This window comes from Aspergillus brunneoviolaceus (genome assembly GCF_003184695.1).
Source record: "Aspergillus brunneoviolaceus CBS 621.78 unplaced genomic scaffold BO95scaffold_34, whole genome shotgun sequence".
In the NCBI taxonomy this organism is placed as follows: domain Eukaryota; kingdom Fungi; phylum Ascomycota; class Eurotiomycetes; order Eurotiales; family Aspergillaceae; genus Aspergillus; species Aspergillus brunneoviolaceus.
In genome coordinates, this window is record NW_020290764.1 from 48,123 (window position 1) to 70,509 (window position 22,387).

A 22,387-nucleotide genomic window follows, 5' to 3' on the forward strand; every position below is an offset into this window, starting at 1 on the left:
ACTTACTTCTCCATGGTCATTCGGTTTATACTTGCCTATACATTGCAGAAGAATTAAGGTAAATGGATGTAAGCGGGAGGTCCAGTACTGTAGTAGGTTATGGAACTGCCCGGGAGCCTGAACTGGACAAGAGTGATTGGCTGCATCATCCTGGCCGGCGATTGAACGAGATGTTTGCAGTTCGGATTTCTCCTTATCTGAGTGGAGGCTTCACTTTCTATCAAGCAAAAGTCTAAACCAATCCTGAGTGTTAGTGGTTGATGGGGAAGGCAGCATGGTTAGTGGTGTTGAAGGGGCTCTCTCTTTCTTGTTTCTGTTTCTTGTTTGCTGCATGTAGGTGATGATGATGAGGTATACTCAAGTTGGGAAACCGGCCGTTTGAAGTATAAAGACGAAGCATCGTCACTTATCTTTGCCGGGCGATTGGATCCAGGTGTACGGAGCACTACAGTACAGAGCCATACAGAGAAGCTCTATCTTCTGCCCTGCCAGGTGCATGCCCGCTCCCACCTCCACTCCCCCCGGGGCGGCTGGTTGTTTGTACAGCGTGGCTGGTTTCCAAGCTGGTCTGCGCGATACGCTCGGGTACCCTGGAAATCCCAGGTGGTGGTTAATATTGCGATATGGTTTGCATCGTTCGTCATTGCGATTAGTCCCGATGGTGTCAACCTGAACCTGAACGTCGTAGTCGGAAATGTGATGGTTGGATGGAGGGGGAGGATTGAGTCCGTTCCGGAACAGACATAAGAAGCACGGCGGGATGGATGTAAAGAAGAGTATATAAGTATATTCGATTTGGGACGATCGGAGAAATCGGGGCGAGGAACGGGCGAACGGGGACAGGCTTCGAGAAGGAAGTTGGGCTGTGCGTCTGCAGTAGTTCAGATGCCGTGCGATGGGATGAAGAATTGAGGCTATCGTCGGTTTCTGGCTCCTGTCTCCTGTCTCCTTGCTCTAAGTTACTTCTCGGTTGAGGCTGCCGTGGATGTTTACTTCTAATTATCAGTCAGGCAGGCACGGTCGGTCAGGCCGCCGTGCATTGTAAGCTGCCCATTGGATCTCAGATTTGTTGCATTTAAGTGAGTTTGGTTTAGTTTATTTACTGAGGAGGCATGGTATAGGCAGTATAGGTAGTAGAGTGACTTCATAGCAAGCAACACAGTACCTAGTAACTTTAGTGACCAACTAACCTAATTGATACTTGTTCTATGTGATGTTCTGTCGCCCTTCCACTTCCTATCTCTTATAGGTGGTGGAATTGTTTCTGTTCTTCTCCATTTCACCTGCAGGCGTTTATCATTCATGCCTCGATTGATCTCACTGATTTCTCTGTTCTTTTCTCTAATTCAACCACTGCGCCCATTATTCTCCTCTTCTCTTCCTTTCATCTCTTGTTGCAAATCTCAGCCCGACCAGCCTAAGACTTCCTGCCGGGCTACAACCGACTAGTCTGTCTTGCTGTTTCGTTTCTCTGTCGCTTCTCTCTCCTCGTCATCCTTCCCCCCTCCCCTCCCCTTCGTCTTCATTTGTTCCGGGTTTCTCCATATCTGGTGTATCTGATCACATTGTCACCTCCTCTGCCTTTGATTTTCAGTAGCAAAACCTCAACGACAGGAACCAACACCTACGATCGCCATCATCCTCATCATTATCACTACCACCATCGACGACATTGTGTGACCACTCAGTGGGACTGGGCAAAAGCAGCGCCTACCTTAGCCAGCAACCCAAATTCACACCGACTTCTCCAGGGTGCTCGTTTTTCGTATTTATCTATCATTTCTACTACCGGTACTTTATTTGATTCATTCATATGATTCATAGCTACATGGAAAATTTTTCTATATCTCCTCCATTCCGTTCCATAAATCAAGCTCCCTGCAGTCCATTGGTGTTTTCTCTTCCTTCAACCGCACTGTGACATTCTGGTGGTCTTTTGCTTTTTGGCCCCTGGTTGCTTTTTTTAACCCTCCGTGCCCTGCCACCCACCGATTTTTTTTTTCTTTTTTTTTCTATTCACATTCCTCTTCTCCGTATCTGCTTTAATTTGTTGACTCATTGCCCGTGCATCCCCTGAGAGTGTGGTCGAGAACAACGGTCACAGATCCTGTCGGCAATTCTTATGGACAATACGGTCCCAACCCCTCGGGTGTCTCAGTTGTTCTCTGTACGACCGATTAGCGACCGTGCCGTGCCGGATGGCTGTCTCGATTGCAGACAGTTCCTGTAGTCCGATGATGAGTTCGTTGGGATTGTTGTTGGAAGAAAAGGCCGACCCTCCACGTCCCAAGCAGAGTATGTGGCATCGCCTGGGTCTACGGCGATGGCTGGGCCGCGATGATCGAGACCTTTTGTCCCAATCTTCCCCCGCAGGCAACAATAATGGGTTCCCCACTGCGAAACAACCCAATTCACCGGCCGCCCACAATAGTCATCATCATTCTTATCACCACCACAACCACTCCCAAAACAACAACCATGACGCAAAGTCCTCCCCCCCTCGTCCAAGCAGGCCCCACGACAATCTCACTCGTCGGTTGTCCCGCAAGGTTGGTGTGGGATTGCCTCGGGCAACAACATTCAAACGACAGAATTCCGAGCGACGCGACCGGCTGTCCCCAACTGAACTTGAACCCCGTCGGACAGTGTCCGTCGACCGACGTCGTCCCCTGAGTTCTCAGTCCCAGCGAACTACTCGATCCCCACCGCCCACCCTGGACCCCAGATTGTCCGCTCCCGAGGTTCAGTGGCGCGAAGACCCGAACGAGCCCACGGTTGACCCCCCGAGCGAGACGAATGAGGATAATGAGATCCGCTCGGAATGGAACCCCTACCCTGACATGACCGATGTTCCCGAGGAGCCACCAACCGAGACTCTCGAGATGGAGCTGGAAAAGCGTTGGATTTTGAATTTGAGCATGCACTTTCGGGATCGCTCCGAGCGAGAAAAGTTTTTCGTCACTTATGCAGAGACGCCCAACCGTTGGCGGAGAGTCACCATATCTTGCGACTATCGCGGTGCGCCGCTCGATTCCCTGGAGCAGGACCTCCGAGAGCTACACTACCAACGCGACAAGTGTGCACGTATCTACGAATCTCTCCGCGAATCATTGCCAGAGATACAATTCTATGACACAGTTACCAACCTGAAATTGGAAACTCGAGACGGTCGGCTGCATGTGCACGTCACCGAGGATGTCAACGAGATAATACCCTACCCGCCAGTTTCTTGTATTGGGCACTTACCAGAAGCACGGCTAGTTCGCGAAAACCAATTGCATTTCGAGTCACATTTGTCGGGATTCGTATACAATGTGCAGCTGGATGGCAAGACATTCATCAAAAAGGAGATCCCTGGCCCCGACACGGTAGACGAATTTCTGTACGAGATCAACGCCCTTCATGCCTTGCAGGGAATCCTAGATGTTGTCCAGGTGGAGGGAGTCGTGGTTGATGATGACGGAGAGACTGTAAAAGGACTGCTGATTGGCTTCGCCGAGAAGGGTGCGTTGGTTGACCTTTTATATGAGAACCGGGGTACGATATCATGGGAACGCCGGGAGCGCTGGGCACGACAGATTGTCCGTGGACTTTGCGAGATTCATGAAGCTGGCTACGTGCAGGGGGACTTCACCTTGTCAAACATTGTGGTGGACGCTGACGACAACGCCAAGATCATTGATATCAATCGCCGGGGTTGCCCAGTGGGGTGGGAGCCCCCCGAGATCGCCGCCAAGATCGAGAGTAATCAGCGAATATCCATGTATATTGGGGTAAAGACCGATATCTTCCAGTTGGGAATGACTCTATGGGCCTTGGCCATGGAGGAGGATGAGCCGGAGCGTCAGCCACGGCCCCTAATGCTAGGCGAAGATGTGAATGTGCCTGACTACTACCGCAGGCTAGTCTCGATCTGTCTGAGCCCCGTTCCTCGACATCGACTATCAGCAAAAGAACTGCTGGGACTATTTCCACGCGAGCGAGGAGCGATGGCCGCGACTGTTTCCCGTATGCCTCCCACTCACACTGGTCTTGGTGTAGCGTTGCACAATAGCACTCTGCCGATGTACGACGTCCGAACGACATTTCTCTCTCAACAGCGTCCCTCGATGGATAGCGGCAGCTATATCTCTGACGGTCGCACGAATTTGCAGAATGCAAGCGACCGGTTTGGCCCTTCTCCTGGTAGCGAGCAGGACGCCGAGCATAGAAATTGGGAGCAGTCTTTTCTACACGAGGACGTGGCTGCTGAGAGTAGCCCAGCACCGTTAGAGCATCGGAGGTCAAGTGGATATGCATATTCGGGGTCAACTGCAGCAGGGGTTTTGAACCCACCGACCTTCGAGAACGGCCAAGAGTCGTATGGTACCACTCTTCGAGGACTCGATGAGAACGACTTGGGCTTCGATCCAGGAATTGACGGATGCTATCGCAAGTTCGCTATAGACCATGCGGATGATGTGCCTTCGAATACGGCTCACCTGTTTCGTGAACTCGATGAGGTTGATTGTACCTCGGCCTACTCGCTGAAGCCTCATTCAGTAAACACCTTGTCTGAGAACGGGAGGCTGCAGGAATCTCCGATCTCGTCGGCCGCCACGCAGTCGACTGATCTGTATCCGGCCCCATTGGCAGATCTCGGACATGCTCTCATGGACGACCCAGACTGGTCCGTACAAGAATCGTCGCGTTCAGTCTCTTCTCTCATGCATTCGATTCTACCTATCAACCCCGCGATCAGCTCCCGCGAGGCGAAGAAGTTGGATGCTGAGACTGACCAATATTCCCCCATCAGCATTCGTTCCGCCCTGGGATATGCCCCTCGCCAGAGCCTACATGAACCCACCAATTACTTATGTGACTCTCATTTACCGATCAACCCAGCACTCGAAGAGACATCGGCGTGTGTATGAGACGTAACCGGCGAATTGCATCTAGAAAAGTCCTTCACAGGAAAGACAGGAGTTGTTTCCAGTCATGTTTGTGAGTCTCAGACGTGAGACCCAACAGTGCGCGATACCCCTAGCGATTTTGCACTGTACATTTACCTTGATTCAAAGCGATCTTTCGATATTTGCTCTTTTTTTTTTCTCTTTTCAGCGTGCACATGGCGCAATGGAGTTGCCATGTTATTCTCGGCTAGCCTGATTTGTTGGTTTCTATACCGCTTGATCGGTGGACATTCTTTGAATTCGCCCGGCTTCTCTTTTCATCATGAGATACTTCTCTACCAGATACGACAGAACTTTCCAGCAGCTTCAGAATCTTGGGTGGCGTTTGGTGTTTCGTCTTTCCATTTCTTTTCATGACTAACGACCAGACGGCTGACTATGATTTTGGGTTTACTTTCTCCGCGCCAGTTGAGACCGTTTATGTACAGTGGTTGTCCGTAACCTTCTAGTAACAACTGTATTATTTCGAAAATGAATTTAGTGGTGTGGTTCTTTCTTAGGTTTCGTGGTATCATTCCCTCATCTGTTCTTCTGGACTTGAGTCCTGAGCTTTTCCCAATGCGTCTAGCCAGTGCTCACATTCGACACGAATTCTGGTTATCCGAAGCTGGTCTCACAGGCATCACATCATGACCTAATCATCTCCATCACTGCCCTCATTTCCGATCCCGCTTAAGATATTCCTCGAAATTGCGCTGCCATGGAAGCGCATCCGCCCCGAGTCCCCGCCCGATCAGCACAATCTTGCACTGCGTCTTGGAGTCCGCCGCAGGCTCGGCATCCCGGATCTCAAACACGTCCCGCACGGCCTGGATGATCCGGGTCGTTCCATCCTCGATCGCAAGGATGCCCTTCAACCGATGAATATCAAAGTCCATCTTGGTGGCTGGCGCTTCTCGCCCAGCGATCCCCGGGAGCTTCGAGTCCCACAGAACCGAGCGCAGCCACTCATCGACGAGGGGTACTTGCGCCGGGGTGATCCGGGGGGTTGTAAGCGCGATGGTGGAAATTGCCTTTTCACCATGGAACGACGCCGTCAGAAATAAAGTCAGTTCATTCCTTTTTGTTCTCTTTTCATCAAATAGTTTGAGGGCAAAGGAAGACGGGGGTGGGGGTCCAAACTGACCGGATCGATATGACTGTGCCCCTTCTGCGCGAAATCGACCGCCGCGTCGTCGAGGTGGTCGTACGCGTGCAGATCCAGCACCACGCCCTCGATCCGCGGCGTCTGGCTGTGGTCCGTGACGTGGATGCGGGCGGCGCTGTTGATGGCGACGATGCGGTCGCGCACGCGCGCGAGTTCCTGGCTCGTGACCAGGTCGGCTTTGTTGAGGATGATCACGTCCGCGTGGGAGATTTGCATGTGCGCCATTGAGAGGATGGGGGTGTTGGCGGGGTGGTGGTGGTGGTCGTCGTCGTGTTTTTGACTGGTGGCGGTGGCGGTGGTGGTGTGGCTGGACACCGTCTCCTCCGGGGTCGGCTCGTCGAGTAGATGTAGAATGTTCTTCGCGTCGACGAGGGTGACGATCCCGTCGAGGTAGATGCTGCTGCCTAGGTTGTCGTCGACCCAGAAGATCGGGGCGATGTTGCCGGGGTCGGCGAGGCCGGTGGTCTCCAGCAGGATGTAGTCGAAGGTGCCCCGGCGGGCCATGAGGGATTCGATGGCCATCACGCCCGAGTCTCTTTTTTTGGGGTTAATGTCTTTGTTTGGGTGGGGATGGATGGGGAGGGATGTTCACTTTACTGAGCAGCAGATGCAGCCATTCCCCACTTCCATCCATTCGGTCACCTCTTCACCGTCTTGGTTGACTGTGAGGGGCTTTTCGATGTCGGTTGCTGTTTTATCGCTTTGGGTGAGTACCGGCCAAAAATGCCAAAGTCCCCCGCAACAGGGCTGATGTAGGACATGATCCCTTCAAGATGAAGATCTTAACACTTACAATCTCCGAATTCTACTTGATCTTAGTATATTACCCCCAGACCATCCAACGCTAAGAGCTAACAGACAGAACTGACCATTCATGATCACGGCGATCTTCTTGCCATGCTTCTCGGTAAGGATGTAGTTCAGGAGGGTGGTTTTGCCGGCTCCGAGGTAGCCTTGATGATTTGATGACACAAGAATCAGAATCTACGGGTCTCTATCTTGGCGTTTGTTCCTACTACTCTAGGAAAGTAGAGGTGCATAACGGATTGCGGCGCGCGCATCATACCAGTCACAAGCGTGATGGGCACGCGGGCTTGAGCCTCCGGGGTGTCCTCTGACGTCGATGGCGCGGACTCTGGCAGCTGGGATACATCCACCAACTGGGGAGGGGCGTCTTCGTCGTCCATGTTGAGGGGTTGTAGGTGTTGTTGTAGGTGTTGGTCTTTGCGGAGGTATGAGAAATGGACTCAGATACAGTATGTATATATGTAGTAGTAATAGTAGTAGTAGTAGTAGTAGTAGTAGTAGTAGTAGTAGTAGTAGCAGTAGTAGTAGAAGAAAAGCCGGGGATGAATGGCTCCGGGAATGACGTTTTCCCCCATGAGGCAGGGCCCTAGGGCTTAGGGCACAAGGCGGTCTATTGGGCGGTGATGACCGAACGGCGGCTGGAACTTTCTTTCCCGCGCGGCATCTTATCTACTAACTCTTAGCGGCTTGTTTATCGACCCCCGTCGGACCTTGCAGCGCTGTCGTCGTCTCGTCTACCTAATCTTCTTCCCTCTCCCTCTCCCCCCCCAGCTGGCTGGAATACTACTCCCTCATTCGCTTTCTTTCTAAAAAAACTTCATTCCTTCTCATTCCCAGACTAGTCTTTTTCAATTTCACTCCTTTCTCTTTCTGACCCGTCATGGCTACTGCGGGAGTTTCGCAAGCCAGCTCCCCACGTTTACCCAGCCCGCCCCCGTTCACTGAGGTGCAGATCGGGCCCAAATCACCCTCGGTCGGCGAGTCTTTCGACTCCGAGACTGAGCAATTGCTGGGCGCTTCGCAAACCGCCGAGGATGGTTCAACTCGCCGCATCCGCCCGGGCACTAGAGCCATCGATATGGCCTTTGGTCCGCCGTTGATTCCTCTTTCACAGGTATGGAATGAGTTTTGCAACCCGGGCTTGGTCGCGAGACTGCTTATGTTCCCTCCTGCTGACCCCCAGCCTCCCTTTGCCTAGCTCGACTCCCCCTTCCAACTTCAGGAACACCTCAAGGCCCTGTATAACCACTTCACGCGACCCGAGGGCTCCGATACCATTATTCCCATCAGCCGCGATGTTGCGATCCAGCTGGCGGAGCCCCCGGAGGGCGTCGACCGCTCACTCTGGCTGTACGAACTCTGCCGCTTCCTGACGATGAAAGTCAACAACCTCATCGTCGCCTTCTTCGCCGACTCCCCCCCTTGCTCCGCGCAGACCTGCCCGGAAATGCGGGCCTCCGAGTGGCAGTACCTCTGCGCCGTCCACGATCCGCCCAAGGCCTGCTGCGCCATCGACTACTGCTGCCACACCCTCGACTGGGCGACCAACATCCTCACCTCGCCCAAATACTTCCCCAGTCGCCTGACGCTGGGCGCGGAGGGCGGCGGCGGCGCCCAGGCGAGCATGCGGCACCTGACGAACATCTTCCGCCGGCTGTATCGCATCTTCGCGCATGCGTGGTTTCAGCACCGGGAGGTGTTCTGGCAGGTCGAGGGTCACGATGGACTCTATATCTTCTTCAAGACCGTCTGTGACATGTACAGTCTGATTCCAGAGGATAATTACACGGTGCCGGCCGAGGCGGAGGGGTTGGATACTGTTCAGCAGCAGCAGCAGCCGGCGGCAGCGGCAGCGGCGGGGGCGACGACGGGGTTGGAGCATGGGGATGGACGGAGGGTGACGATCTTGCGGAAGGAGAACGAGCCGTTCCCTGTCAGTATGGAGCCCGTGTCGATCAGCACGGGCGCCACCACGAGGCGCCACAAGGGTAGCTCGTCGATCAGCTCCGGGGTGACGACCATCAATGAAAGCGCTGAGGATGATGAGCAGCCGAAGCAGCAGGCTGTGGCCGCCGCTACTGCTGCAGTGGCCGCCGCTGCCGCTGCTGCCGGTGGCCAGAGCAAGCCGCAATCGGCACTGCAGGCTACTGAAGAGCCCAAGCAGGCTGCTGAGCAAACGTCACCCGGTAGCCCTGCATCGCAGGTGACTGTTGCAGAGGTACACGCGGAGGAACCGGAGCCCGCACCACAAACCGAGACCGACACTGAGCCCGAGCCCGAGCCCGAGAGCAAGGCCGAGAAGAACGCTGAAGCTGCGGGGGAAGCCGCGGAGGAAGCTGCGGAGGAGGAGCAGCCGAAGGAGGCCGAAGCAGAGGCAAAGCATGGCGCGGAAGAAGCTTCAACGGAGGAACACTCGACAGAGGAACCGACAGCAGCTGAAGAGTCATCTACTGAGACCACGGAGGCTGAGCCGACGCAGAAGGAGTAAAGTACGGCAGCGCGCTTGTTTCCGATTTTATGTGATGCCTTGTGTCTATACCACGGTTTGTAATTTGTGCCATTTTGGATCCGAGGGAGGTGGGAAAGCGATGTAATATACGAATTCGAGCAAGAATTAATGATACCCTAATGGTGTTGTATTTGCTGAGTCCGGCGAGTAGAGTCGAAGTATAGGTAAAGGTGGTGTAAACTCCGGCTAAGTCCGGCGACGGAGCTGTTTTTTTTTTTAGCTAGTCAGAGCTATGACGATCGGTCTCCACTGAGTTGTTCCTACGTTAACCCTGCGCCGTGATTCTTCAATCAACATCAACATCTACTAGCTCTACATACCTACCACCCTCTCTCCCTACCAGACTTTCTCAAATCAAACAGACTATAAACCCAATGCCAATCGATCCCCCACCTAACCCATCCCCCACCTCCACCACTACCACCGCACCACAACCAGAACCACAACCACAACCAACAATGCCCCCGCCAACCCCAGCGTCAGCAACAGCAACAGCAGCAGCAGCAGCAGCAGCATCCGCAATAGCAACCAAAATGTCCACCGCGATCCTCAAAGCGAGCCCCATCCACTTCGGCCCCTTCCCCGTCACCACCCAGGTCTTCCACCTGACGCGCTACTCCTACGCCCTCGTCAACCTCAAGCCCATCCTCCCGGGCCACGTCCTCATCTCGCCGCGCCGCGTCGTGCCCCGCGTCGCCGACCTCACGCCCACCGAGACCTCCGATCTGTTCTTGACCGTCCGCCGCGTCGCCCGCATGGTCGAGCGCGTCTACGGCGCCTCGAGCCTCAACATCGCCATCCAGGATGGCGTGGACGCCGGCCAGAGCGTGCCCCATGTGCATGCGCATGTGATCCCGAGGCGAGCCCGGGATCTGGAGGCCAGGGGCGGCGTGGATGCTGTTTATGAGTTGTTGGAGGGGGAGGAGGGGGATTTGAATCGGATTCTGGAGGGGAAGTTGGAGAAAGGGGAGAATGGTGAAAGGAGGAGGAAGTTTCCCAAGGTGGATGATGAGGATAGACATCCTAGGAGTTTGGAGGAGATGGAAGCTGAGGCGAGGTTTTTGATGGGGGAGATGGCGAAGGAGAAGGAGGAGTGATTTTCCCCCTCTGCGAGGGGAGGGGGGTTGTATATACAATATCCTGTGTTATAGAGAGTGCAGTATGTACACTGCTGTAGTAGAGGCTATGATCGATTCTTCATTCATGCTAGTCTATAAACTTCAACGGTAACGAATCTCTATCCGGATTTCATGGTTCATGGTTCATGCTTTCCCATCGTGATCGCGGTTCCTAACGCCCCCCTGCCAAAACAACAACGCCGGAGAATATGTCATTGCACCATCATTTTCGCTTCACGCCGCCGACGACCCGTTGGCAGTAGTGGCAGCGGCACTAGCGGCAGCCTTCTTCCCCGCCCAGAACGCCTCCCGCTCCTGCATCACCGTCGCCGCCCACTCCTTCACCTCGGGCAGCTGGATCCGGCCCGCCACATGGCAGAACTCCGTCAGGTCCACGCCGCTGGCGCGCTCGTACTCGACCATTTGCAGCAGCAGCTCCATCTTGTCGACGTCGTGCACGAACTGCGCCTCCAGCGTCTCGTTGGCCTCGTACTCGTGGAACACGGCCAGGATCTCCTGCCCCGTGGCGGGACCGGTGCCCGGCACCCCGGCCAGCAGCGTGCCGGCGATGTAGTCCATCACGTCCGCCTCGCGCCGCGCCTTCTCCGTCTTGTCCACCTTGTCCACCGGCGTGATGTCCCCCACCAGCGACTCGGCCATGTCGTGGATCAGCGCCATCTTCATGCAGTGCGCCAGGTTCAGCCGCGGCGCCAGCGTCGCGGGCGCCAGCATCGTCATGATCGACATCCGGTACATGTGGTCCGAGATCGATTCGCCGGAGTTAATGCCGAACCGGCGCCAGCCCTCGCGCTTGGTCGTCTTCAGGCGCTCCAGGAGGTGGAAGAACGGGATCGGCGTGCGGGCGTTTTCTTCGGGCGGGTGGGGGAGGGTTGCGAGGACTGTTTGCGGTTCACTTAGTTTGAGTTCGTTTTGTTTTGAGCGTGGTGGTGGTGGTGGTGGTAGTGGTGGTGGTGTTGTTTATTTTATGCCTGAAACTTACCGGACTGGGTGGTCCAGAGGGCGTTGGTGGGGGTTTCGGAACCCATTTTGAGAGCGGGGATGAGTGGTTTGCTTGGAGAGGGAGTTTAAGGGTAGGTGAATATTATCTGGAGGGGGATTCTTTGTGACGGTTAGCAGGGCGCCAGAAACGCTGTTCTGCCCGCTATCACCGCCTGTCACATGTGACGGCGGCCCTGGGCCTTGGTGCCTGAGGTGCCAGCTCACCGCCCACCCGGCTGCCTTAGCTAGTTCTCCGATAGCCTCACGTAGAGGAATCAACAAGCCTTCTCCACCTCCCAGAGGCCTCAACAAGAAGCAATTTGCCGCCATGAATGCACGTATTCAAGTGTGGTTTGGGTGCCGCAAGAGATACTCCGACTTGACGGCTTGACAAGACACTCGAAGATGTCTCATTTAAAGAACTGCACATGTTAATTCTACGATGATATAGTTTTCTGCTCTCATTATCCACGTGCTCCGTTTATTTATCTATCTATCTATCTATCTATGCATTTTCAGTTATTTGTAGCGAGATAGATGGTATAGGTGGTGCTTCAACAATAGCCGGTTCAAGCGGTCGTTAATCTTAGTGTCACATAATATGTTTGGGGTATTGGGCAAACAAGGCTTCGATATTAGGCTGAGGCGTGAATACTCAATTCTGGAGTGCGTGCTGAGTATAAAAAGTCCTCCTAGCGGAGTTTCGAAACGCGCCTCGCAAACTTGCTATACAGCCGCCGTCCGTGGTATTGCGGGCTTTGTGGCATTAAGAGTTTGCACAAAACTGTAAGCGAATGTCCCATTTGTTGGTAGTCCGAATTTCGAGCCTCGAATCTGGCTACGTACGTAGCTGGGATGATCCCGTAGGCTCGCGCCGCAAGTGGGACGGCGCTAAAAAAAACCATGCGGGTTCCAATCTCTAGGGAGCTCAGGTCAAAACCGCGGCAAAAAGCACTACAGCATACAGGGGCATAGTGCCCATGCTTTGAACAAAGTCTGTTGGGCATGTCTGATAGCAGCATGCTAGTACGGTGTTCTTTTTGACTCGGTCCTAATTTCACCATCAACATCTGCACAGAAAGAGAATTACCATTGACAACGACGAATGGGAAACTGCTACATATCCATTCTTCCACATCTATGGACATAAACAATCTGTTGTATAAGAATGTCACAGCACACTTCATGATAAGGCTTCTTTGCCTCCTTCGAGATCCATCTTCACTCTATGGCTGGGTCAATTATACATCAAATGATCCTGTCCACAGTCGGCCTGATTCCCTGCAGCACTATACAAGCCCGCATCACCACCCTATCATCCCGAGGTATACAGATTGTTGTCACTTCGCATTTGCAGCTTAGTCTTCTTGGGCTTTGTTGATACTGTCCTTGGAGTATATGATCGTTCCATTGTGATATGCGTGGAGAGATGTAAGTCGGCGGTTGTCTTTGAACACTTGCCCCGACACGCGAGGCTTAGGGTCTGCTGGCGAGGTATGTTCTTCACCACTGAGATTCATTAGTTAGTACTCGGCGGATTTAGTAACGCTGTGACACTCTCCGAGAGACATACGCAATTTCCACCTTATCCTCATCGACTAGTTTCGGGTTCTTGGCAAGTTTCGCTTTAATACGATCCTCGTATTGGGAGTTAGAGCCCGTCCCCTTTCATATGAATTCAAGGAGCGCGAGCTGTAGTCGAGAAGTTCCGACGTATCGATGACATTGCAAACAAAGCTCGAAGATAGCGTGCAAGTAAGATGGAGACAAGATATAAGGATAATAAGAAATAAGTTGGTCGTCTTCAGGGCTGCATTGGGCCTTAAGTATTGCGGTGTTTCCATAGACTAGCCAAGTAATTTGAGCGTGTAACTCAGATGTACAAGTGGAGGAGTGCTTGTTTCCAACTAAGCATAAGCACTAAACAAATGAAGATCTTCCAACTTTGAGTCGTCATAAATCTTTAGATGAGGGCCACTGCAGTTACTCGCTGCTAGGCTTCTGGCTCTCAGTTGCGCCAGGGGACAGAGGCTGATATGGCTGGCCAGAGCCGGACCAAACAGAGCTGCAACTTGGGGGTGAGTCGCCAGCCAACATAGCCGCCGGCCAAACTAACGATGTGAAAGTCGAGCGGGGAACCCTGTCTACGAGATGTGAATACCGCGTCCAAAGGGGTTCGAGTGCTGTACAATGGCTCGGTCCCTTATAGCTCCTGCCTCGGCGGCACCTATCAAGAGATTCCGTGATTGGCTGAGGTTAGTGAAACACTACCCAGTACCTACCTAGCATGTCCCGGTGTACATAACACAGTGAGCAGGTAGGTCTGCCTCATCTGATAGAATTCATCCTATGAGAATTGTCTTGATCAACGAATAACGGCCCTGCCTTTCAAAGATCACAGCCCGTGCTATCAAGGATGCGCAATACAGATTTAGCCTTCAGAGAGAAAAACGATAGTCATAAGTATAGGATTAGACCCAGGAGGAAGGAGGATGGAGAAGAGGAAGTGGGGAAGAAAAGAAAAAGGATTGGAAATCGCAAGATCGAGAAAGGAAAGAGAAACGCAAACGCGGGGAGAAAAAGCGGTGCTTACCTGATTGGGTTTGGCTTCGGATGGTCCACCGATCGGGGAGGAGACAACCTGCTAATGAGCTGAGCTGAGCTGAGTTGCGCTGCCTTCATCTCACTGCAGCGTCAATATGCTTCCAATTCAACCCCTATAAAGCTATCCCCGTCGTGGCAGCAGAGCTGGACAGGTCTGATCGTGGGGTCACTGCCAAGACCTACCCATTTGCTCGTTTGGGCTCTTTGTTGACTTTAGTTGACGCCTCATATTCCCGGGTTGGCTCCGACAACCTGCTCCTCGCTTATCTTCCTCCTCCGTCACTCAAGTGACTTTCTTCGCCCTCTACACTGTACCCTGGTACGTTGTCTGTCTTCTGACTCTCTCACTGTCAGCAATTAACATCCCCAGATGTAATTCATCATGCAAGCCCGAACGCCCCGTCCCAAAGCCCCGAACTGGTCCCCCCCGCCGCCCCTCGTCGTGTTTGTCCGCAACCTCCGGCTGCTCCAGCTGGATACGCACCGTGACTGGCCCAACATCACCCTCCGATCGCTGGCCGATACCTCGCAGAACCAGCGCCAGCGCCTCAAGCTCGTCGAATGGGCGCTCTACCAGCTGGTCACCATCTGGGATCCCGACACCGCGCGCGATGTACGTCGTCGCCCTCCTGTCACATAACAAACATCCCCGACTGATCAATGGCCTAGAAACTCCGCCCCTTCTTCCCTCCGGTCGAGCCGCTGCAGTCCGTGAATCTGCGCGCCGCCTTGTTCCGCGTGCTCTTCGAGTTAAAGAAGCAAGGTGACCTGGGCAGGGAAATAATCCTTCGGAAGTCAATGCTGGACGATTGTAAAGGCGAGAAATTCGACGAGCTCCTTGCCTCATTCTCCACGGCTGTCTTACGGAAAACGCTGGCTGCTTCATCGGATTCCAGGCTTCAGAATGTGGCTGCCAACCTGTCAATGGCTCAGGGCCTCACCCTCCAGGAGTATCAGCTGATGCTGCCTTTAATCATTGCACACCGGGCCTCCCTGAACCATATCGTCAGCGACTACGATCAAGCGAGAGATGCACAGGCGAAGTTCTCTCAGCTGCTGGACCTTAAACAACGCCAGCTGGATGAGCGTTCGACTGAGCAGCTGCCACCGATATCTGGTGATGACGTCGACTTCGATGCGTTGGCTGGCGAACTCAGAGCCAATTGGCATGGCCGCGAGCAATGGGTTGATACACTGCTTCACTCGGGCGCACAGAGCACCAGTGATAGCTTCCTGGATCTCTCCTTCGAGTCCGCCTGGGCAAAAGCAAAGGAGTCGAGCGTCGACGACCTGACCGCGAACACTAGGCCGGATCTGCTGGTCGACCTGGAGTCACGAGTCGTTCGTCAGCGCGCCCGCGTGCAGCGCTGGCGTCAATACAGCGCTGATATGCAGAAGCATAATCGCGTAGACTCGACGAGCTTTCGGAAGACACAGCCCTCGGTAGTGTTTCGTGATCATCAAGCATTGACCGTGGCGAGTATTTCCAGGGCCATCCGAGAGCCGGTGGAACGGGCCTCCTTGAAGGCCGAAGACCGAGCCCTTCTGTTCTCCATGACAGAAGCCATCACACGCATCAATGGTCGGCCTTCCACACATCGTCGGCATGTCAGCGAATCGAGACAATTGCGCGAAATGCCTGTCATTGTTCCCTCCGCACCGGCCGAGGAAAGCACACCTGCTGAAGAGAGCAGCACACCGTCGCCTGTCGCCCAACAGCAACCTGCGCAACCTAACACGACCAAGAAAGAGAATATCCCACCACCACAGATAGAGGACCATCATGGCTCCGCGTTGGATGAGAAAGATCCCGAATCCGACACGAACACAAGCAATAGATTCACCCTTGTTGAGCGAACCCGCAAATCGATGTCTCTAGTGCCCCCACCTACACACACCAAGCCTCGGGAACGATTCCGATCACATCGACCTCGACCCTCGTTCCCTGTCAACCAATTCGAGACGCCTCGCAAACAACAACCATCCCCCAGCCGGGCCTCCACCCCGCGCGATGAACTGTTCAACGAGGAAGCGGACTACGCCAGTGTGTTCAAGTCCCGGCCGCGCGTCGCGCATAGTCCTATCGCGTCGCCGGCGGTGCATATCAGTCCGATCGGGGACTTCGACTTGGACGGCTCGGGTGGTGCCGACATAGATGTGGATGAGTTCGAGAGAGAGTACCTTGATCAGACGCCGTTGGCCTCCAGACGAAGATTATGATGATGATGCGTGATAGACCGTACATGAGCCATGCTTACATTGATAGTTATACCCATGACATAGATAGTAGAAACCAGACCCATACATCATAATATAATACATGTTTCGTATTTCACTTCCGGCCAGTGTACACCATACACCACCTGTCTATTCTCCATGATCCGATTCAGGGTTCCAATCCACCAACGCCACTGATCAAAAGATATACCAAAAGCGCCTGGGCTGTAAGCAAGCAAGCAGGCAGGCCATCATTTCCCTCTCGCTCTACCTCTGCCTCTACCTCTGCCTCTACCCCCACCACGCGTGCGTCTGCGTGTCGGCGGCGGTTTATACTCGGCAACAAACTCGTCATCGTCGTCTTCCGAGTCGGGAATCTCGTCCGGAGGAGGGGACAGTTCCTCGTCGGAGCTGGAAGAGCTGAGCGAGATGGCGTCTGCTTGGGATTTACCGGAGCCAGCGCCGGCGCCGGTCCCGGTCATCTCCTCGTCGCTATCGCTGGGAGCAGTCGCGGGTCTATCGTCGTCGTCACCATCAGTATCAGCAGCGACAGCTAGAGGCGGGGTAGCCCGTTTGCGACGTTGATGGACGATGATCAGCTTTTCGTTGTCGTTGTCGTCGTTGTCGTCTTCGTCGTCGACTTCGCCTTCTTGGTCGGGAAGGAGGAAGCCTCCGCCTCGGTCTGACGAGTCGCCTTCGCCCTCGCCAGGGAGAAGGAAGCCTCCGCCGCGATCTGCCTCGTCGTCCTCGCCGGGGAGTAAGAACCCGCCACCATCACCAGCTTCAAACCCCGGTGTCGTCCCCCCGACACTCCCAAGACCCCCCTCATCCGCCCCCCCCGCAGCAGCCCCCACCACCTGCCTCGTGAACGGATTCCTCTCCTCCCTCTCCAGATCGCCCTCCTCGCCCTCATCCCCACCCCCATACTCCTCCCGCACGCGCTGGGCAATTCGCAACCCAAACAAAAACTTGCGCCAGGTCTGCAAGATCCTCGCCTCCGCCTTGCGGGCCTCCTTCTTCCGTTTCTCCGCCTCCTCTACGCGCCACGCATCCTTAACGAGGTCCTCATTCTCCACCGCGACCACCACCCCCTGAATCACGGGGACCGCCATCTTGGACCCGAACTCGAACCCCGTAACGGCCTCCGCGTAATCGATGCCCAACTTCTTGCAGATGCGCACCGTCCCCGGCCAGGGGACATGACACGCGCCCCGGGGCACCATGCTCGGGACGAAGCAGTCGATATTCCCGTAGTCGTTCTTGGGGATGACGCCGTCGACGATGGGCGGGGGGATGATATACTCCGTCTGGTACTTGGCGTACAGGCCCTGCTTGGGCTTCTGGCCGGTCTCGCGCTCGTACTCGTCCACCTCGCGCTTGCGGAGCAGGGTGACGGCGCGGATGGGCACGTGTTTCAGGGGGGCTTGGCCCGGTAGGATCTGCCGGCCTTCCTTGTGCCAGCTCTCCGCGGATTGGCATTTCACGACGTCGGCGCGGCGGTAGACGAGTTCCGTTTTGGCTTTGGGGCCTTTGCCCGACGTGAAGGTGCGGATGTGTTGGGCGCCCGGTTGGAGGGCTTCTTCGCGGCGGAGGAAGCGCTCTAACACGAATTCGGGGGAGGTGCGGAGGCTTTGGAGGGTGTCGGCGGGTTTGTCACTAGTGGTGGGGTTTTTGCGTTCGGGTTGGTTGGGGAGGAGCGTGGTGCTGTTTTCTAGGGTGTCGAGGGCTGTCTCGTGCTTCGGGGAGCGTTCATAGATGCGCAGGACGACGCGCGACCAGTCGTAGGTGATTACGGTTGGGGCTGCGGCGCGGCTGCGTTTGTTTTTGTTTTGCGGCTGGATGGTGATCTTCTCAACGGGGATGCGGAAGCCTTTGGTTTTGCCGGGCCAGGTCCGTCGTCGGAGGTACCGCGTCGTCACGTCTTTGGCCGTCTTGTCGGAGGAATACGCGATCACGTAGCTGATCACTTGTTTGGCCTTCTCAGCTTTGGCGCCCCGCGGTTCGAAGGCCGCTTGTAGCTCTGGAGTGGTGGCCACGGCGTTGGGGAGGACGAGCGCGTCGACCGGGATGATCTCGTGCGTGATCGGCGAGGCCGCTTCGGTCCAGTAGATCGGAAATGGGAGGTCTTTGTCGTATCCCTTGGGGTTCTTGCTGTTGCGGTTGCTGTTGCTGCTGCGCGATGGCGGTTTGGTCTCGGCGTCGCTGCTGCTGTCGGATTCGAGGCCGACGACCTCGTCCGTCTCGGCCGCTGCAGTCGATGCGTCGGTCGTCGGCTCGGTGTCGGCGGGCTTGGTCGGTTGCTGCTTGGGGGTGTAGGTCTCGGCTTTGGTCCAACCAAACCCCAGCGGTTGCAAGCTGGCCACCAGTCGGGCTTCGATGCCGAGGGCGCGGAGCAGCGCCGTGAAGAGCTGCGCGCCCAGATCGCGCGAGCCCTGCATGCGCTCGGCCGCCTGGCGGAACTCGTCGAGGTCCGCGATCCGCTCCCCGTGGACGGCGGGATCGTGCTCGTCTTTCCGGAGGGAGGCGATCTGCGCTTCCAGCTGCGCCATCGGTCGGTACCCCTGCTTGCGGAGGCCCGGCGCCGTGATCGTGAACTGCTTCTTCCAATAGGCGGCCAGCACCTTGAGCAGTGGGATGATCGGGTCCCCGCGACTCATGTCGGGCTGTCCTGCCTCCAACCGCTCGGAGCCCTCGGTCCAGTCCCGCTCAGACGGACGACTCTGTTTTTGCTTGCCCTTGCCCTTGCCCTTGCGGGTTGGTTTCTTTTCCGGCGGCTTCTGCTCTGGCAGCTCCAACCCCGACGAGACACGCCATTTCTTGACTTCCTTGTGCAGGGCAGGTGGGAGTTTCCGCCGGAGGATCTCGTGGAGTTCCGGGTCGTTGGCCCAGGCGTTGCGCAGAGCGTTGTGGTAGAGCAGGAAGCGCACGTGCAGGCAGTGGGTGGTGATGCGGATCTGGCGCTCGATCTTGGAGGGAGCCTTCTTGCCCTCGACGATGTCGGCCAGGTGGACTTCGTTCTTGTCGAGGGTCAATTCGAGGTCCTGGTGTTGGTGGTGGTGGTGAGGAGCGAGGATCGAGGGTGTCAGTGGCGTGGCGGCCCCGGCGCTGGCGCTGGCGCTGGCGGTGCCGGACTCGAACGCATCCTCCCAATCGACCTCCTCCTCGGACTCGCTGTCCTCGTCTGAATCTTCATTGGTGGTACCTGGGTTTGGGGTGTCTTGTAAGTCGTTAGGGACGTCGCTTAATGACGAGTCGCTGGAGGAGGAGTCGGTGTCGTCGAGTACGGTGGCAGCGGCGACGGCGGGCGTCGCATTATGACGTTTGGGCGCGGGCGGATCCTCGTCGGAGACACGCTTGCGCGAGACGAAGGGGGGCATGCACGCAATTGATCGGGATTACTTGGAGGGATGGGTCGGAGGAGAGAAGGGTGTAGTGTATGAGTTAAATTGGAGTTGAATGGATGGTGGTTGTGTCGAGTTGTGTTGTAGATGTAACGAAGGCGGAACAAAGAGCGACGAGCAGAAACGATGAGGAAATGATTTCCCCTCATCGGCTTTCCTCTTTCTCCACTTCTTCCCCAGACTGTTCTTATCTCACCTTCGCACCGTCAACCAGATTATCCCTCCAAGTATTTGAAACTTGATTTCAATCTGTACTGAAGACTCTGCCAACTACGGTCTATTCACAATGTCTGCTACGATGGAAGCCGTCAAAGTGTTCTTCAGCTCGCCGCGCTTCGCCGTGGCCGGCGCGAGCAACGACCCGGCCAAATTCGGCCATCGCAGTATGCTCGATCCTGCTCGATAAGAACCATATCTGACGCAGTTAGTTCTGGCGTGGTACTACCACCATTCACTCCCTGTTACGCCCCTCAACCCGCGCGCTTCCTCCATCCAGCTGCACTCGACAAGTCTACCGACGGTCGCCTCGGTGCGCGACTTGCCCGCTCCGACCGAGACGTCACTGTCGGTGGTGACTCCCCCGGCCGTGACTCTCGCTCTCCTTCGCGAAGCTTATGCGGTCGGCATCCCGGCTGTCTTCCTGCAACCTGGCACTTACGACCAGGCGGTGCTGGACTATCTGGAGGGACATTTTGCGGCGGCGGTGGTGGGCGCGGGAGGCCGAGGCTCGGAGGGTTGGTGTGTCTTGGTCGATGGCGAGGATGGCTTGCGCGCTGCGGGTAGAGAGTGGAAGAGTCAGCTGTAGTATTTACTGCCTCGATTTTCTTGTAATGTGTTCAGTAAATGAGAGATTAAACGGGAAGTCATGAAGAAAGTAGAAAAACAAGGTAAAGAGGAGGTTGGGGTGTAAACGGAAAGCATCAACACCAAATGGGGATAAATGAGGTATTGTATTGTTGGGGTGACTTTCTTTCACCTCCGTTACCCCGTTCTTTTTTCCTTCCTTTCTTCTTCCTCTTCCTCCTCACTTCCTCTCTCTTTCCCTTCTCCCCGTCAACTCCACCCATCTGCATCTGCATCGACATCACCAACCCCTTTTGTTTTGTTCTGTTTTGTTTTATCTCTCAGATTCAGTTTTCTATGATTCATCTCGATCGGCACATCCTCTTCAAGTGATTGCTGCACCAGAAGGATGCCCACCAGTTCGATCATTCTGGATTCGCCCATTCCTCCTCATCTCGATCTGGCCGGGGCGCCTTCGCAGCTCTTCCAAGTCCCTCCCTCGCCGTCAGCTTCATCGGCGCTGTATCGCTCTATCGCCGTCCCGCCTCGCAAGAGGGCTCGTCCCAACCTCGACCAACGCTCTTCTTGGCTGCAAATCGATGGCGCCTCTAGCCCTACTGTCCCGTCGCTGATCGGCCCCGACGACCTCCCGCACGGCGCCGATGGTATCGTCGACCTCGACTATCGACCCAGCCGGTATCGCGAGCCGGCCCATCCATTCCCTCTCGATGCCAGCATCGACTCTCTCAGCGAGGCCGGCGGTCTTCGTCGCAAACGCAGTCGACGGGACCCTTCCCTGATCGCTGCCTCTCCCACCGGCCCGGATGAAAAGGGTATTCCTCCGAACGTCACACCGGACCCCTCCGATGCCGCACCCGTCCGCTGGAGCAAGGCTGTCCTAGGCGTGGTCGGAAAGGTGTGGGATTTCTGCTGGTCCGGAGCGTTTCGGGGGTTCTACGCCGGCGGCGGTCGCGGATACAACATGAGCAGCGAGGAGGATGCTCTCTCGCCCTCGTTCCCCTCCCCGGCCAGCGAGAAAGAATCCCTGCCGGCCACTCCCACCGCCCACCTCCGTCAGCGTCAGCGTCAGCGGGGACCATCCACCCCTCGCCCCGGCGAGTATCCCGACGAGGATGATCTACAGCGCAGCTGGGTGATGGTTTCAGCCGGCAAGTCGTCCAGCCCGTCGTCCTCGCTCGCCACCAATCGCAGCACCACTCCCCGGCGGGGAACCCGCCGGGCGACAACCGCCGCCCACCACGCCTCACGTCGGGGCCGCCCCCACAACAAGCGGGTGCTGACGTCGCATGCGCCGTCGCTGCCGAGTCAACCCTACTTTTCCTCGCCGGCCATGCCGCGAGAGAGTCCAGTGTCTGTGGACACGCAGCGTCATATGGCGGAGATGCGTCGCATGGAACGCGAGGGGAATGCCAGCATGCGGAGGATGGAGAAGAAGCTCGAGGCGCTGATCCGCGAGGGTACCCAGGCGCTGGCTACACGCGTGGAGGTAACCGACTTGGACATGGAAGATTAAGGCCCTCTTCTTGGATGACACACAAACTGATACCCTTCCTTCTTTTGTTGTTATTTGGACTCTTGCTTTTTGTTGTTATACGACCTCGTCACGCTCTTTACGATTCGACACGACAGCGATGGAAATTCGGTTGATGATTGCATGACTAAAACGAGTGCTTTTTTTTGACACCAGAGGTCAGGCTCGAAGCAAACTGATTCTCTGTGTGTATGAGACGGCCTACTTTTACAAGAACCATATTCTTATCTCACGAATAGTTCCCTGAACAAACCTTACGAATGACATGTCTACTTTGCTGCTCGCACTTCAGTTTATG

General features: G+C 55.5%; 9 protein-coding genes across 9 annotated transcripts; 6 read left to right on the forward strand and 3 right to left on the reverse strand.

Annotated features, from left to right (window-relative positions):
* Positions 1–2,198: 2,198 nt before the first annotated feature.
* On the forward strand, positions 2,199–4,913 carry BO95DRAFT_363314 (uncharacterized protein; the record flags this gene model as incomplete). Its single annotated transcript, XM_025582609.1, has 1 exon — positions 2,199–4,913. The coding sequence occupies one exon, from the start codon at positions 2,199–2,201 to the stop codon at positions 4,911–4,913; it is 2,715 nt and encodes a 904-aa protein (XP_025442178.1).
* Positions 4,914–5,326: 413 nt separating this feature from the next.
* Positions 5,327–7,407, reverse strand: BO95DRAFT_442774 (CobW family GTP-binding protein). Its single transcript, XM_025586509.1, has 6 exons — positions 7,166–7,407; positions 6,969–7,052; positions 6,893–6,904; positions 6,692–6,788; positions 6,079–6,634; positions 5,327–5,965 (listed from the first exon to the last, which is right to left on the reverse strand). Exons 1-6 carry the CDS (start codon positions 7,284–7,286, stop codon positions 5,609–5,611), a joined length of 1,227 nt encoding a protein of 408 aa, XP_025442179.1. The 5' UTR covers positions 7,287–7,407; the 3' UTR covers positions 5,327–5,608.
* A 207-nt stretch (positions 7,408–7,614) lies between these two features.
* On the forward strand, positions 7,615–9,540 carry BO95DRAFT_442776 (Mob1 family protein). The gene is made up of 2 exons (XM_025586510.1): positions 7,615–8,020; positions 8,105–9,540. The coding sequence occupies exons 1-2, from the start codon at positions 7,787–7,789 to the stop codon at positions 9,392–9,394; spliced, it is 1,524 nt and encodes a 507-aa protein (XP_025442180.1). The 5' UTR covers positions 7,615–7,786; the 3' UTR covers positions 9,395–9,540.
* A 408-nt stretch (positions 9,541–9,948) lies between these two features.
* BO95DRAFT_463683 (HIT family protein) lies at positions 9,949–10,512 on the forward strand (the record flags this gene model as incomplete). Its single annotated transcript, XM_025589002.1, has 1 exon — positions 9,949–10,512. One exon carries the CDS (start codon positions 9,949–9,951, stop codon positions 10,510–10,512), a length of 564 nt encoding a protein of 187 aa, XP_025442181.1.
* A 124-nt stretch (positions 10,513–10,636) lies between these two features.
* BO95DRAFT_442778 (HD domain-containing protein) lies at positions 10,637–11,609 on the reverse strand. Its single transcript, XM_025586511.1, has 2 exons — positions 11,534–11,609; positions 10,637–11,432 (listed from the first exon to the last, which is right to left on the reverse strand). Exons 1-2 carry the CDS (start codon positions 11,577–11,579, stop codon positions 10,768–10,770), a joined length of 711 nt encoding a protein of 236 aa, XP_025442182.1. The 5' UTR covers positions 11,580–11,609; the 3' UTR covers positions 10,637–10,767.
* Positions 11,610–14,223: 2,614 nt separating this feature from the next.
* Positions 14,224–16,449, forward strand: BO95DRAFT_473526 (uncharacterized protein). The gene is made up of 3 exons (XM_025589730.1): positions 14,224–14,455; positions 14,507–14,749; positions 14,806–16,449. The coding sequence occupies exons 2-3, from the start codon at positions 14,519–14,521 to the stop codon at positions 16,354–16,356; spliced, it is 1,782 nt and encodes a 593-aa protein (XP_025442183.1). The 5' UTR covers positions 14,224–14,455; positions 14,507–14,518; the 3' UTR covers positions 16,357–16,449.
* Positions 16,450–16,451: 2 nt separating this feature from the next.
* Positions 16,452–19,730, reverse strand: BO95DRAFT_514423 (Rad4 family protein; the record flags this gene model as incomplete). The annotated part of the gene is made up of 1 exon (XM_025591675.1): positions 16,452–19,730. The coding sequence occupies one exon, from the start codon at positions 19,728–19,730 to the stop codon at positions 16,605–16,607; it is 3,126 nt and encodes a 1,041-aa protein (XP_025442184.1). The 3' UTR covers positions 16,452–16,604.
* Positions 19,731–19,801: 71 nt separating this feature from the next.
* BO95DRAFT_413618 (CoA-binding protein) lies at positions 19,802–20,716 on the forward strand. The gene is made up of 2 exons (XM_025584289.1): positions 19,802–20,137; positions 20,183–20,716. The coding sequence occupies exons 1-2, from the start codon at positions 20,041–20,043 to the stop codon at positions 20,557–20,559; spliced, it is 474 nt and encodes a 157-aa protein (XP_025442185.1). The 5' UTR covers positions 19,802–20,040; the 3' UTR covers positions 20,560–20,716.
* A 37-nt stretch (positions 20,717–20,753) lies between these two features.
* BO95DRAFT_131314 (uncharacterized protein) lies at positions 20,754–22,374 on the forward strand. Its single transcript, XM_025580516.1, has one exon. The coding sequence runs from the start codon at positions 20,947–20,949 to the stop codon at positions 22,069–22,071; it is 1,125 nt and encodes a 374-aa protein (XP_025442186.1). The 5' UTR covers positions 20,754–20,946; the 3' UTR covers positions 22,072–22,374.
* Positions 22,375–22,387: the final 13 nt, after the last annotated feature.